The 15,110-nt window shown below is 36.8% G+C and overlaps 1 protein-coding gene across 7 annotated transcripts in view; it reads right to left on the reverse strand.

Moving 5' to 3' along the window:
• Window positions 1-1,659: 1,659 nt before the first annotated feature.
• FBXW7 (F-box and WD repeat domain containing 7) overlaps window positions 1,660-15,110 on the reverse strand; it is a 312,721-nt gene continuing 299,270 nt past the window's right edge. For all 7 annotated transcript variants that reach the window (XM_050946417.1, XM_050946415.1, XM_050946413.1 and 4 more), the window contains 6 exons: window positions 14,513-14,649; window positions 11,921-12,034; window positions 9,606-9,787; window positions 8,175-8,400; window positions 4,868-5,078; window positions 1,660-3,488 (listed from right to left, as the gene is read on the reverse strand). In XM_050946417.1, coding sequence (XP_050802374.1) covers window positions 3,220-3,488; window positions 4,868-5,078; window positions 8,175-8,400; window positions 9,606-9,787; window positions 11,921-12,034; window positions 14,513-14,649 — 1,139 coding nt within the window. In that variant the 3' untranslated portion in view covers window positions 1,660-3,219. The remainder of the gene's footprint in view (window positions 3,489-4,867; window positions 5,079-8,174; window positions 8,401-9,605; window positions 9,788-11,920; window positions 12,035-14,512; window positions 14,650-15,110) is intronic.

The following is a 15,110-nucleotide window of genomic DNA, read 5'->3' on the forward strand; positions in this document are numbered from 1 at the left end:
GTGTAATCTCTCCTCATTTCCTTTACAAATCGGGTAAATACCCTACCCTTTTATAATGACCAAATTAGTTCATTGAAAATATTAGTAGTGGCAGGCTTTACAAATCATAACAAAAGGTTATATGACTGCAAAGCTTTTGCTGAGTTACCCAGCTGACTGTTAGGCCTGGTTTCCACAGCATCAGTTATTGTATACTCCCCTCCCCCCCGCCTTTTAAAACAAACAAACAAAAGAAAACCTACCTTGGATTTTTGCATCCAATATCAACGTGTTCCTTTCGATCTTATAATGTGTCTGTTTTGTGGCCTTAAACTCAACTGAAGAAAGCTCTGCTCTAGTGATGACTTAATTGATCTAACTAGTCAGGATGATAAGGGCAAACTGCTGGAAGTTCATACCAAGTTTGCACTACTGGAACACACCATCCTTAGAGATTTCTTAGCTCTTTCACAAAAGTCACTTGTGGGCAAAGCAGCACAGGTCACTCTTTTCAACACTCACTGGACAGTTTTTGCAAATACCAGTTGGTGTTTTTTTTAAATTATAGTTTGCCTCTCTTTGTAAACAAATAGCTTGCCTCACTGCAGTCAGTACTGAGTAAGGCTCATTTGAGATCTGTTTATTACCTTAACTTTCAGAATGAGGGTGGATCAGAACTAAACTTATATGATATATATTAATATATTTATTTTCTGTTTTTGTCTTGAAACCAATCCTATCTGCATTTTCTGGTCCTTGTATAACCAGTAGTTTCTATATAACTAATATTTTAAAAAGATAAACTGTTGACCAGCTAAACTGATAGTAAAAAGTCTACAAAGCGTGTACCTCATGTGTCTCTCTCTCTACCACTCAATCTTACTTGAAAAAAATTCAGTGTTAGTTTTGTACATATCATTTTAGAAGAAGATATAACATTTGATAGGCTTCCAGTGCAACTGATATTCTGAGTAGCTCACCTGTGTTGACTTTTCTGTTTGAGCAAGTTGATGGGACTGCTTTGGACTATGTGGATTGTGTAGGACTTTCTTTCAATATTAGTTTGGACTGTTCACTTTAAAGCTATCTTATGTTATTGACCTTGAGTGCTTTTAAATTCTGATATGGATTTTACTGCTTCTTGCTTTTCATTTGATACTGTATATTCTTTTCTGTAGCATTTCAATCAATCAATAAAAAACATTAGATTTCATTCCTATTAGACTTATTCAGTCTCAAATGTGATTAACAAAAATGGTCTGAGAAGAAACTGTAATAGCCACAAAAAGCTTAATCATGTAATTTTCCTCTTGATTTACTGAGTAACTTTGTAGCAAACTCCTGCCAGTGTCAAATCTTAACCTAGTAGTATATTCTTAGTGATAGGAAGCTAACTCCTATCTTTGTTGAAGCCCCAGTGACAAATTCAGTACAGTGACTTATGCACAGAGATGCTGACTCAGTGTTTTTGCATGTTCTTTGGGGGAGTTTCTTTGTAGAACTTTGTTACATAAGAAGCCCTTGAAGACATTTTGGTTTCTGTCCATTCCCCTCTAAACTGAGAAACCTGACTTGATGTTACACGCTTCATAATCTGAGATAGGTCCAGATTTTGCCCATATACTGGCCTCAATGTTGCATATTAGTACAGTAGCAAACCATTGGAAGAAAAAGACATGCTAACATGAAAAACACATTTTATTGCACTTAAGTTATAAGAAAATAAAATTTCTAAGTGAATCAAACCATAGACACAATCCCTTTAAAGGTTATTTTCCTCCATCATGTCAGGTTGTTACATAACTAAAATTAACCAACTGGAATCTGATTGTTTTAAATCAGACTATAAATAAAACGAAACAAAACAAAAAAAAAAGGGAGGAAAAAACAAGATCGCCTAAGATACAGTGTTAAACCACTTTCACAGTTCAGCTTGAGTTGTGGCTCTTGGAGAATGAGGCAAACCATTTGACTTTTTCATTTTTTTTGTTTGCATGTACATCTTTATTACAAAAACGTAATAGTTTTTGCACTGTGTCAGTTCCTTGCAGCAATAACTGTAACAGTTGTTTTTCTCAATACTGTAAAACACTAAGACTGACCAGCAATTTTATTTTTGTATTTATATTTTTAAAATCTTTGTCAGTTTTATTATGCATGTTCATTCCATTCACCACAGCCCTCACAAAGAAAAAAGTTTCCCCACAGAACAGGCTGCAATAGCTTTGTTCTAAGGAATGTGTTTTAATTTTTGCCCAGAAAAAAAAAATAAGCTTTGCACACACACTCAATTCTTTACTTGCAGGCAAACTTCACTCTTAATTGTCTGAAACTTTTTACTCTCAGCCTCTTAGAGGCACAGTTGGCTCAAGTTTCAGTGGCAAAAAGTCTTTTTCTGTAACCAAACTAGAGCAAATTTGGAATTCAGTCTGGGACTAAAACGTCACAGCAGAAAAAATTAAAAAACAAGAAATAATTTGCTTTACTTTCTTTCATTTAGCAGCATAAATAAGTTTGGCCACTGGGAATACAGTACAGGGGTGGGACAACAATCCCATACTTGAAGACCTACTTCTAGCACCAGCATTGAGAGTTCAATCCATTCAAGAACTCTCAGAACCCAGGACAACTTGCCACCTCAGAGCAACATATGCATTGTAGAGTGTAGATGAAAGCAACAGTAAATAGAGTAACAGAGGCTAATACTGTGATTGACATTGGCAATGGCTGGCAAAAAAAAAAGCTCTGATAAAACTGTACAAAAACAATTCACAGTAAGATTTTAGCTTTTCCACATCAGGATTTGACTTTGCTGTCGCCACAGATGCTCACAACTTTGAAAGTCATCCAGTAACGGATGTTATGCAGCAACTTTCTAGATCTCTGTAGTAAAATAACAGGTTAGCAAGAATTGTAACAACTTTTTAACCTCCACTCTGCTCAATGAGCACTTAGAGGAAAATAAAGAAATAATTGCACCTGGTTTGATTTAGAAAGTCTTATTTGCAAAGCTGCCCCAGTCAAAAGTGAAGCTTTTTATGTGATGAGACAGCAAATGCCTCTCTTGTCAGTTACAGTTTGTCATCTCGCAGTCTCCTCCTTCGTAGTCTGTAGGTCTTTAGGATCTGTTGCCCCAAGCCAACATCCTGCACCACCAAGGACAAGGGATTTTTTTTTTTTTGCAGGGGGAGGGAAGGGAAACATCGTCTACACATTTGGACAAATTCATTTTTCTGCCCTTCACTTCATATCCACATCAAAGTCCAACACCAGCAGCTTTGTTTCCTCAGTTCCATTTCGGCTTCCAACTGCACACACTAGCTTTGTGTTGGAGGCTCTGATCCGCCAGACGACGCCTCCACTTCCCCCGCTCTCCAATGTGACTAGATTTCGGATAAATTCACCCGTTTTCAAGTCCCAAAGTTTTACAGTCCCATCATCTGAGCTGGTAATTACAAAGTTCTTGTTGAACTGTAAACAGGTCACAGCACTCTGATGCTTGTTGGGACCTACAATATTAAAATCCAAAGAATTTTGCTTGTGGTTAGACAGGGTTTACCATGTTTAGATATATTTGTATGCAGAGTAAATCAAATACTTAACATACACAAAAGCCTCATTCTGCGTTTTCAAAGGACTAGAACAGATACTGAAAAATCCCCATCCTCACAGTTGTCTGTTATTACTGTAACAAACACTGGGGCTAGTCTCATCTGAGATTCATCAAAATGAACTTACCTAGTAGAAGGAGGTGATCACAGAATAGGTAGTTATCACTCCCACCCCCTTTGGGAAGAAAGGGTGGTCTGGTTCCTAGATCACTGCTAAACCTTGATGGCAGGAAATGGTGCTGTTGCCCAAGCGTTAATCTAATTTAAAATCCCTTCTAGTGGAATGTTACAAAATCCCCACAGACAAGAGAAGTCATAGTTAAATATTAACTCAAATAACAAAACTCTCTTTCTTTACATGCCTTTTTTCCCTTAAGCCATCCCATAGTAATTGTCCTTTTAAAAGGTCAGAGCTTGTTTTGTCCAGTAATTAAGTATGATTAAACAGTGGATGATGCTTTTTAGTGAAGTGGGTTTTCTCCCAGAACCAGGGCTGGCAGGCAAAAGCCAGGGAAAGATATTACAAAAGACTTGCTTAGGAAAATAAGTGAATGTGTGTACATGTGCACAGCAACAGTCAAAATGAAAACTAAAATCTGTCTCTCTTTCCTGCTTTCCATTCATTTTTCTTGATTTATTGTAACAGACAGTGTTCACTGCCTCTCAACCCAATTAGTCTGGAGGCTTTGTAATGTCCAAGTGACCTAAATAACTAAGTCGACTGCTGATTTGAGATGCCATTTCCTACATATTTTGGTGGTTTATTAGTCTAACATACAGACAGCAAATTTCTATCAGAACAGCTGTCTTTCCATAATAGGCAAATGATTTTAGATTGAATTATAAAAAAAAAGGTTTATTCACAGAAAGATAATTTCACAAATACAAAAAATAGTACAGCTGTTGCCATGGCCAACTTCTGAGCATTAAATGATCAGCAGTAGTTTTCCTTGCATATAGGTTATTTTTAATTGCCGGTTGGAATCTTTTCCCTTTCCCCATTCCAGAATGGTGCATTAAACAAGACTGTACATTTAAAACACAGCTTGACTTGACCTAAAATTGAAACAATCTCCCCAAAGCTAATTTTTGTCCTCTAGCAATATATGGGAAGTAGAAATGCTCAGATTTAACAGATATGAACAAGTATTTTGATATTAAGTTACCTATTTCAGCAGCACTCAGCACTGAAGCAATTGGTAAATTGAGGACTGACCTGCACTAATTTTGCACCAGCCTTTTAAACGAATGTGTTTATATTGGGATAGTAAGCTCACCTTGCAATGTCTGTAAACACTGTCCTGTTTTGATATCCCAGATTTTGACTGTTGAATCTGCATTCCCAGACACAAGAATATTGTCTTTCAGTTCCATTCCACTTGTTAATGACTGGTGGCCCGTTAATGTGTGAATGCAGTTTCCCGTCTCCACATCCCAAACTCGGATTGAAGTGTCGAGAGATCCACTCACTACATGGATGCCATCAAACTAAAAAAAGGTAAAAACATTACAAGCAATTGTATTAAGCTCTTAGCATTTACACTGTGAAAAAAAAATTAAGCGTGCTACTTGCATTTAATTCAGAGTTTCACAAAATAAGACAGTATACGCTATGACCTTGCACTATCCTCTACACTAGGAAATTACATTATGGTACAACATGTTAACTAACAATGTTAAATACAACTTAGAACTCAGTGCAAAGCCTTATGTTTAACATGGCCCTATCATTAACCCTGTACACCTGATGCTATCAGTATAATTTCCTAGTGTAGACAAGGCCTATGGAGTTCTGCAGTTCAACACCTACAGATCTTAATCTTGACTAAGGAGAAAAGTACATACTGACAGACACTTTACTATGATCCTCTCTTTGAATAGTATTATACATAGCTAAAAATTCAAGCAAACAGAACAGAAAATATTTGAGTGGTTTCTGATATTTCAAGCAACTGCGAAGAGTTTTAAAGGATCGTCTGCCTTCAGTGTCAACCTCCTCATCCAAAAAACTTCTGTGGAATATTTCATTTGATCAAATCAACAGCTTCACTCTATGTAACATCTATCCACAGTATCAGAGCAAAAAGTTAATTCAAGCACTTTGTCAACTAAAACCAAGAGCCAGTGGTGGTGATCAGATAGTATATACTGCACCTAAATCATAAATGAAGAAAGAATATGAATTTAAACCTTTTTGAAAAAAATATAATGCGTTATAAATCAGTGGTTCTGAGGACTCTTTCTGTAAGGACTAGCATTTTACATATGCTTTCCAGCAGGAAGTCCAGTCCACTATCATCTATGGGCTAGGTTCACAAAGGTGCCATAGGCTCAGCATTGCAATGCTAACTATACTAGGTGCTCTGATGCCTACTGGAATCTGCAGCTGTGACATAGGTACCTAACTCCCTGTGCATGGTATCAGAAGCCTGGATACCTAAGAATGGGATCAACAAAACCCATCAAGAAGCCACCAGGGAGGGGGTGGGGCTTAAGCCCTGTCCCTCAAAGGGACTTACACACCTAAGTCTAGGTTGGAGGGTGGCATCTATCACTGCTTGAAATTCACAGCCATGAACTCTCTCTCATAAACATCATAAAACCACACACACCACAACCAACACACCATTACCTGGAGGTGATAGTGCTGCCCCCCATATAACCTGTAGCCCACTGGTTACAGTGTTCAGCCAAGATGTGGGAGATCCTTCCCTCTGCCTGATTTGGAGCAGAGATTTGAGTCCACATCTCTCAACTCTTAGGCGAGTGTCCTAACCACTGGACTTGGGATAGTTTGAGATGAGGTTCTTGAACAGTTCTACTTTGTAAAAAAAGTCATTGGAACAGGGGTCTCCCACATTAAAAGGTGAACTCTCTAACCTCTGTAGAGTCATTCTCTTTCTGGCCCCACGTTAAGTTAAGAAAAATTTGTTTTCTAATAAACACATTTTATGTTCAAAATGAGTTATGAAATCCTCTAGTCTCTGTTACTGAGCCACACTTCCTGTGCCACAGACCAGCCTAGCAGACATGCAATTTCTTGTTTTTAATTATATTTACCAATTAAAAAAAAAAAGTTTGAGCAAGTATTAGCCTTAGGCCTTTGTAACAGTAGAGGGTTAGGCACAGTACCAAACCCTCTAGCTCTCCAGCCAGAATGCAATTCCCAGTTCTCCATCTGCTGTCCTCTATGACTGTGGTGCCAGCAAGCCCTAGCACAAAATAAATCCCTAAATGCCTTCTCAGACTCTGGAAGTTGTTTCAGCTCTGCAGAGCGGAACAAGGATGTTCAGGGTAGGTAAAACGGTAAAGGAGGAGCCACAACAGTTCTTCAACTACAGACTTTACTGCATCGCTGTCTTGGTGAGGGGTGTGATGAGATGTGATTTGTGACCAACATAGCTGTGCTGGCAAAAGCCCCTAGTGCAGACTCAGTTATTACGGCAAAACTGCACTTCTGCTGGAGTGGGGGTGGAGGTGTGACTGGAATAAACTATGCCGGCAAAAGTGTCCACCCTAGGAATGCTTTGCTGATATACTTTACTGGGCTGGTACAGCTACAGCTACACCAGCAAAACCTTCCAAATGTAGATGTGGCCTCTAGCATAGGTAGGCAGGGAGCTGATCAGAACCCTTCACTAACAGCCATTAAAATCCTAGGTCCGTACACACACACACACACACACACACACACACACACACACACACACACACACACACACACACACACACACACACAGTTTTCGTTTTTATAACAATCCATGAAGCGTTGGTAGCCGGGAACCCAACAATTGTATACTGAAAGGGATAACATGCAAACTAACCCCATATGTTTCAATAAATGCAATTTCTAGAGGACACACAAAATCTCCTTTCAAACATCAGAGTAAGGAAAAGTTCAATCATACAAAGCTGCCAAAAGTTGCTTGTTTTTTGTAAATACCAGAAGCAGCTCGCTCTCTCCTTTTTGTGGATATATGTCTTTTCAGCATTTATTTACTAAGTAAGTTCTTCTTTAGTTTGGAGTAAGACAGACAAGCTCTGGTTTAATTTTAAAGATGAACACTACAGTTTTTTGGGGGAGGAAGTAATTTTTTCATGGATGTAAAATATTCCACATGAAGAAGCACATGAATATTCCAGCTACTGCAGCACAGATTGAACTAGTCTAGCGCTACCCCATACACCTTAGCACTAAGTTCCTTCTCTAAGATTAAAATTCTAGAATACTAATACATGAATTTTCAGAGTATCAAAGGGACATTACTTTTGGTGGACTTAACTCCTCAGCTACTGATAAGCTATGAAAAACAGGGACACTGAAAACAAGAATATTCACAGCAAAATTAAAAACAATGTACAATAATGTGGTAGCTCTCAGAGACCCAAACTAGGATTTGGCTCCCATTCTAAATTAAGACAAGATGTGTAGCAAGAGGAGGGAGGTAGGATGAGGGTAACCTGAATCTCTATGTATTTTCTAGGACTGCATCTGCAGATCAGTAAGTACCCATAATTTTAGTAGTTTAACAATAAAGGTGGTGTATCCAAGGGAATCTAGAACATTAGATGCAAATTGCTTACCTGTAATGAATAGACTCTATTAGTATGCCCTTGCAGTGTGTGTAGACAGGTTTCAGTCTCTGGATCCCACACTTTGACCATAAAATCATATGCTCCACTAACAACCCTCCTGCCATCATATTGAACACACCGGACTGCAGCTACATGTCCCATCAGAACATGTAAACATTGGCCTGTCTCTATGTCCCAAACTCTGAGCGTGGCATCTCGAGACCCACTGACAACTCTGGTGAAACACAAACAGAAACTACACTTAGCATATAAACTTCCATGTTATTTGTATCATGTATGCTAAAGCAGGAAGACTGATATATCAGCCTTTTAGCAGTTAAACTGAACTTATCTCTCTGGAAGGTGAGGTGGCCTGAGTACTAGTCCACCTGCTTCTGAAGAGCTGGCTTGGCTTCATATTTTATTCAGGTTGAAAGTTAAAGCATGTTACGTTTTCCCGCCCTGTTCATCATCACAACACCAAACTATTTGGTGTGATTGGCAGTCAGTATTTAAGAGGAGAGATGCAGACTTGAATAACAAGATATTGCAGGTCAAGACTGAGGTGGGTTGGGAGAGCTGTATGTGACAGATTATACACCACCTACTTTTACAGATGGTTAGCTCAAGCCGGTAATATAGTCTTGCTTTAATGAGCACTACACATACCTAGTGATCGTTATTTATTTATTTATTTTTAAAACCCTCTTTGGAGGTTTTTCTTCATCATGCAACATTTATGTCACTTGATTTGTACAGTAAATATCAGTTTTTAACCTACTGAGACTGGAACCATAAATAGTAATGAAGATTACTGTAATTCCATTAACTATCTGGGCAGAAAAACCTAGTTTTCTTAGAAGGAAAAGAAGGGATGAATAACCAAGACAACATTCTAGACACAACTACATATCAATGCAAAGCTTTAAAACAAATAACTACAACATCTCAGCCAAAGTCTCTTGAATTGATATACTATTGTTGAAATGAAATGACAGTGTAAAAGAAATGTAAATAAAATATATTAAAGTCCAAAGACATTTAAAAAAATGTAATTTTAAAATAGGTTAAGGTTTACAACAAAATGGAGAAAAATAAGTTAAAAACAAGGACTTTTTGTAGCGTAGCATAGCAGAATGGATTACATCAATAACAAACAACTGTGAAAGAAAGTTATAGGTAACTGTTTGACTCTATATGGAGAGGTTTATGTTGTCTGTACTTGGGTTAATTCTCTCACACCTTTTCTTCTTGCAGTCAGCTGCTCTTTTCTCTTCATGTTGAGTGTATAAATTCAATTTTAGTAATATATACTTTTATATTGCACAGACTTTTACTATTTTAGGACTACTTAATGAAATTTCAGGTACATTTTCCTTTTTTAAAAAAAATCACAAAATAAGAGGCAAAAAAGATATCTAATTTGAAGTAAACATTTACCTTTTTTCATGGAGATGCATACAACGCACAGTAGAAGTGTGTCCATATAAAGTATGAATACATTCTCCAGTCTCCGCGTTCCATACTTTAAGTGTTCTGTCTGTAGATCCACTAATAATGATATTGTCCCTCATTTGTGATGACCAGACTCCACCTGTGTGTCCAACTAGTGTTCTTAAACACTGAAAAATATTTTGTATAGTTAGTATTTTGGAAGAAGTTGAAAGAAACTTAATCGATTCATAGATTATGAGGCCAGGCCAGAACACTGTGATCATATAGTCTGACCTCTTGTATAACACAGGCCATAAGATTTCTCTGAATTAATTGCTATTTGAACTAGCGCATCTCTTTTACAAAAACATCCAATATTGATATAAAACTTTCTAGTAATGGAGAATGCACCACACTTGGTAAGTTTTTTCTAATGGTTAATTCCCCTCAATGGGGCAGGCACAATTTTTAAATACGGGCACAACATTAGCTTTTTTTTCCAGTGTTCCAAAGCTTACTGAAAATCAGCATTAACAATCCAGAGAGCACCTCAACCAAATCTTTTAAAACTCTTGGATGCAAGTTTCTGGACCTCCTGATTAAAAGATGTCTAACTTTATTAGATACTTTTTGTAACATCCTCCTGAGTAACTGCTGGAATGGAAAGTATTTCATCATCATACTTTATAAATCCATCATCTGTTTCCCCCAAATATAGAACAGATATTTATTGAACATTTAGGCTTTTCAGTATTATTGACTGTTCTATCATTTCCATCTAATATTGGACCAATACCATTGTTAGGATTCCTTTTCCTCCTAATGTACTTAAACAGCTCCTTAACTCTGCTCGCCACAGACTTCTTGTGTCCTTTTACTTCCCTTTTCAATGTTTTTCAATTCCTAGCTTCAATTTATATTCATTGATATCAACTTCCTCTTTTCCATTGATTATTCATATATATATTTATTTTAATTGCTGCTTTCATTTCCTCTCTAAGCCAGTTTGTTTTTTAATCAGTGTTGTTTCCTTTCTTGATTGTTGCTTTTTGGGCATCAAGTAAAATGTTGTTGAACAGTTCCAAATTATTCACATTTTTCTGTTTAAATTCTTTCCCATGTGTTTTGGCTCGGAATTGTTTTCAGCTTTGTGAAATTGGCTTTTTGAAAGCAATAAGAATATATTTTACTAGTTTGGACTTTATTCTTTTTGCACATAACAAATACGATCAAGTCATGGTCACCTGCATGTAAGCGACCACTACATTTTTCATTCTGTGAGCAATTTCTCTTTTTCAGTCAGGATGAGGTCAAATACAGAATTCTTCCATATTGGATGCAACACTTTCTGAATATTCTCTAATGTTTGGCTTAAACATCCCTCCTATAAAGATGTTTTAAAATTATTAGATAAGATGTTACTGAGAACTTAAAGCTGCTGACAAGTCATCCTGCCATGTTTAATTTCATATATTCAGTGGTACATTATATTTTTGAGGAGGAGGAATATACCAAACACATGTTTTTCATTAAAGAATAACTCCATCTTGTCCTTTTTGATGAAAGGATGTTAAAATTGCACCGTGGTTTCTTTCATGAACTAGCCTTAGTGAAGGGAAGCCAGATGAATTGGGTGTGGCTGCCTGCATACCACATTTTATTTTATTCTTCCCTGAGGTAGTAGTTACAATCCAGTCAAGACACTTTGAGGCATGCAAAGGCAGAAACTAAAACCTTTAAATACATCTAAGACTAATATTACAATGTGGATATCTTTTATATCTTAAGCTTGCCACTATCAACATTTGGACTGTTGAAATTAGAAGATTCTCTGTTACTAGAATAAAGAGAAATGAACAGTCTAAGGCTATTTATAGCCAATAAAAAAAAATTGAAAAACTTAAAAACCATATAAATAAATGTGGAAGCCACACGCATTAGCCAGAAACAAGATGTGAATAAAGTCAGGATGAATTAACCTATAGGGAAGATAACGTAGTATGTGTCTAAATTCTCTGTAATCAATGTCAAAAATGACTCCACAAGAATAGAGCGGCTGCCAAGAGAACAAGGATATATGCAATGGAACATGAACAGCATTATAATTTCACATCAAGGTGACTTTCATAAAATAAACATATTTTGGCATAGAGAAAGATTGCCCAAATATTTTCTAATATTCTATCTTTGTCTTGCACCAGACAGCAGTAAAGGCAAAGACATAAGATGTTCGGGGAAACAGGATAAATTACTAACACACTTTTACTACTACTATGCCAATGGTCCATTTCATGGGTTCATAACAGTAATTACCAACTTACCTTGCCTGTAACTGCTGACCAAACTTTTAATGTGTTGTCATCGGAACCACTGACTATTCGGTTACCACAGAATTGTAGACATGTGATTACATGATCATCATGTCCTTTGAGCACCTGGCAATACAGAATGTGTGTTGCAATGTAAGCCAAAAGATTAGAAGATAAATAGAAAAGAAAATCAGAATCAGAATGGTGTACATCAGCAAGAAGGGCGCATAAATTAATGTAACTAGATTAAAAAATTGAATCATTGTCAGTCCTTATGGTTCAGATCTGTTTTATTACTAGCTGGAGATAGGAAGACATTTCCTTGATATAAAATGTCATCCATGATATAGCATTGCATAGCTGACCAGCTGCATTATCACTATTTTTACCCTCCTTCTAAAATAATTGAGATAGATCATTGCTAAAACTAGGATAACCCGTTGGACAGACCACTGTATTCTAAAAAATAATTTAAAAAATGTCAAAATAAAATCTTTAAAAGCATGAGAATAATGTCATGGAAAATATTTTACCTATGAACAAAAAATTTGCTTGTTATCCAATGCATTTTTTTTATTTTTATGAACTAATCTTAATGTGTGCTTATATTCTTGACCACCCTACTCCTCCTGATCTACTGGGTACCAGATACTATCCAAAATAAGAGCTACAGAAATCTTTACCAGTTATGAAGAAACAAAAGTTAGTTTGGCCGAATGAGAAGAAAATATGTATTTCCACATTTGTGGATTTGAATGTCATTTTTCAAAAATGACATTTTCAGTGTCTGATTATGGAAAACTGCAACAGATTATTTTTAGTACAGTAAAGATCAGTTACATCAGAACATGCAAATTAAACAAAGAATTTACTATTTAAAATATCTGAATACTTTTCAAAATGTCTGTTGATATGAAATGAGAAGCTGGATAATGTCTGGGGCTACCATTTGAATAATTCCAGCATAGCATATGACATGACAAAAAATGCAGCACTGTTGCCAGAAACACAGAAAGTTGCAGTCAGATATTCAAATAGCAGGAGGTTATCTCAGCTTTTTAGGTAACTCCTGTATTGTTTTGTTTGTTTAGTTTTCTGGACTACTATACAAAAATTAAGAAAAGTCACAGAATTTCTCTATAAAGAATGGTGTAAGTCTCTGGCTGTTCTTTATGTATAAAGAGCAGCCAGAGACACAATCAGTCTTGATGATACAACTGCTACATTCTTGCATAAATAAAGCACATTATGATACTATAATCTAGTATCAGTATCATTAAAATGTGAGCATACCCTGCTAATGTTATCAGGCTGAAATGAAACAATTTTCATCTATATTATAGTACTTCATTTTTATTTTCAAAGGCAACAAAATCTTAAAAAAGGAATTCAGGTACTTTCCTTTACTTTTAAAAAGTTATTAAAATGTATGTAAAAATAAGACACAAAATGAAAACAAATATCTGAATTTATGTAATAGTTTCATATCACAATCTAAAACATGATTAGCTTCATGCATAAGTATTCCTGTTGAAGTGAATGGGAGTACTTTCATGTGTAAAGTTAAGTATCAGTGTGAACGTTCCCAGGATTGGGGCCTCAGTGAAAATGTTGTTGCATGGTGCCACAGCAGTAGGATTTAACTCTACTAAGAGCAACTATATTTTGATTTTCTGATTTGGTGCTGGAGTGAGGTATACAAACCCTACAGAGGAGAGGAAGAGGTTAAGGAGTTTATCTGGTCCCAGATGGCCTTGCCCCACCATACTCAAAGCCTGCACAGACTGTATGCACTTAAAAAAGGAAGCAGAGTATCTTAGTGCCAGGCAGACAGTGGAGGTAAGTTGACTGAGCTCTTGGGAAAGAATTTTTAGGAGCTTTTGCTGCCTGAGGCCTGTCTACTGTGGCCTGACCAAGCCTGCAAAGGGACTGGTGATGCTTTGAAGATTAGAAATTTTATCTTATGTTCAATATTTTACTTTATCCTGTGGAAAGAGAGGGGACTTAGTAGGAAGAAATCCCGCAAGGAAGCTGCATAACGCATCAGGATGCAGGACTTAGCTGCCTACCACTGGAGCCCTGCATTGGAGCCCACTGGAGTGGGTGGGCCCCGGCTCTTCTACCGACCCTTAGAAGGACAACTACAGATGTTCATAGAATCATAGATTATTAGGGTTGGAAGGGACCTCAAGAGATCATCTAGTCCAACCTCCTGCTCAAAGCAGGACCAATCCCCAAATAGCCCTGTCAAGGATTGAACTCACAACCCTGGGTTTAGCAGGCCAATGCTCAAACCACTGAGCTATCCCTCCCCCCAAATGTTCCCCTTTACAGATGCTCAGAAGTTTTCATTTGGCTTAAAACAGGATAGGTAGAAACATACATAAATTTCTGCACTGTAAAATATACATGACTTTCTTCTGATTTAATTATTTTTAAGAAAAAAATTGTCACAAAGGGCTTCAACACCTTCTTTTCAAGTTAACAGTTTTAAAAAGTTTTTTTTGATGTCAGAAATGATTTAGTTTAGTCCAAAACAAAACTAACAGCTGACAGGCTGATCCTATTTAATTCTCAACATGTACATAGTTCAGAAATGGTTACCTTAGGAGATTTAAGCTCTCCTCGCCGCCAGTTAGTATCAATTCTGTGCTGTCTGATATAAGCACTTTTCCATGGGCTATGTATGAAGCCTGGTTTTATTACTTTCCTTCTCTTGATATGCAATGGTTCGTCAATCCCTAAAATGAATTTAAAAATTAAAAAAATAAGAAAATCTTGTCAATTCCACCAAACATCAACCTCTGTTCACCCCTAAACTTTTAAAGCCACCACAGACTTCATATATTATAGTGACATAATCACCTTGTCACCAAATACTGTTCCAACCTCATTTGTTGTCCTGTGCTTCTGTCTGTAGCCCACTTGCCTTCTCTATATGTCTTTTCCCTCTGGTTAATCTAATTATTAGCTTCAGTCTTGGTTGTTGCCAGTACACGGATAATTCCCACTTCTCCATCCTTCTCAAATCATTCTCTGGTACCTATATTTGTCAGTCTTGACTAAACTGTACTTTAAAATTACTGAGCGCTTCAAAGTCTGAAATACATTTGCTGGGAAAAAAGAGTTCTCTCTCCTTTGTCATCCCTTCTGACATTCTTAATCATACATACTTGGTTTCCAAGCCTAAGAAGTTACAGAA

The sequence above is a fragment of the Gopherus flavomarginatus genome, chromosome 3 (assembly GCF_025201925.1).
Source record: "Gopherus flavomarginatus isolate rGopFla2 chromosome 3, rGopFla2.mat.asm, whole genome shotgun sequence".
NCBI classification, from domain to species: Eukaryota; Metazoa; Chordata; order Testudines; family Testudinidae; genus Gopherus; species Gopherus flavomarginatus.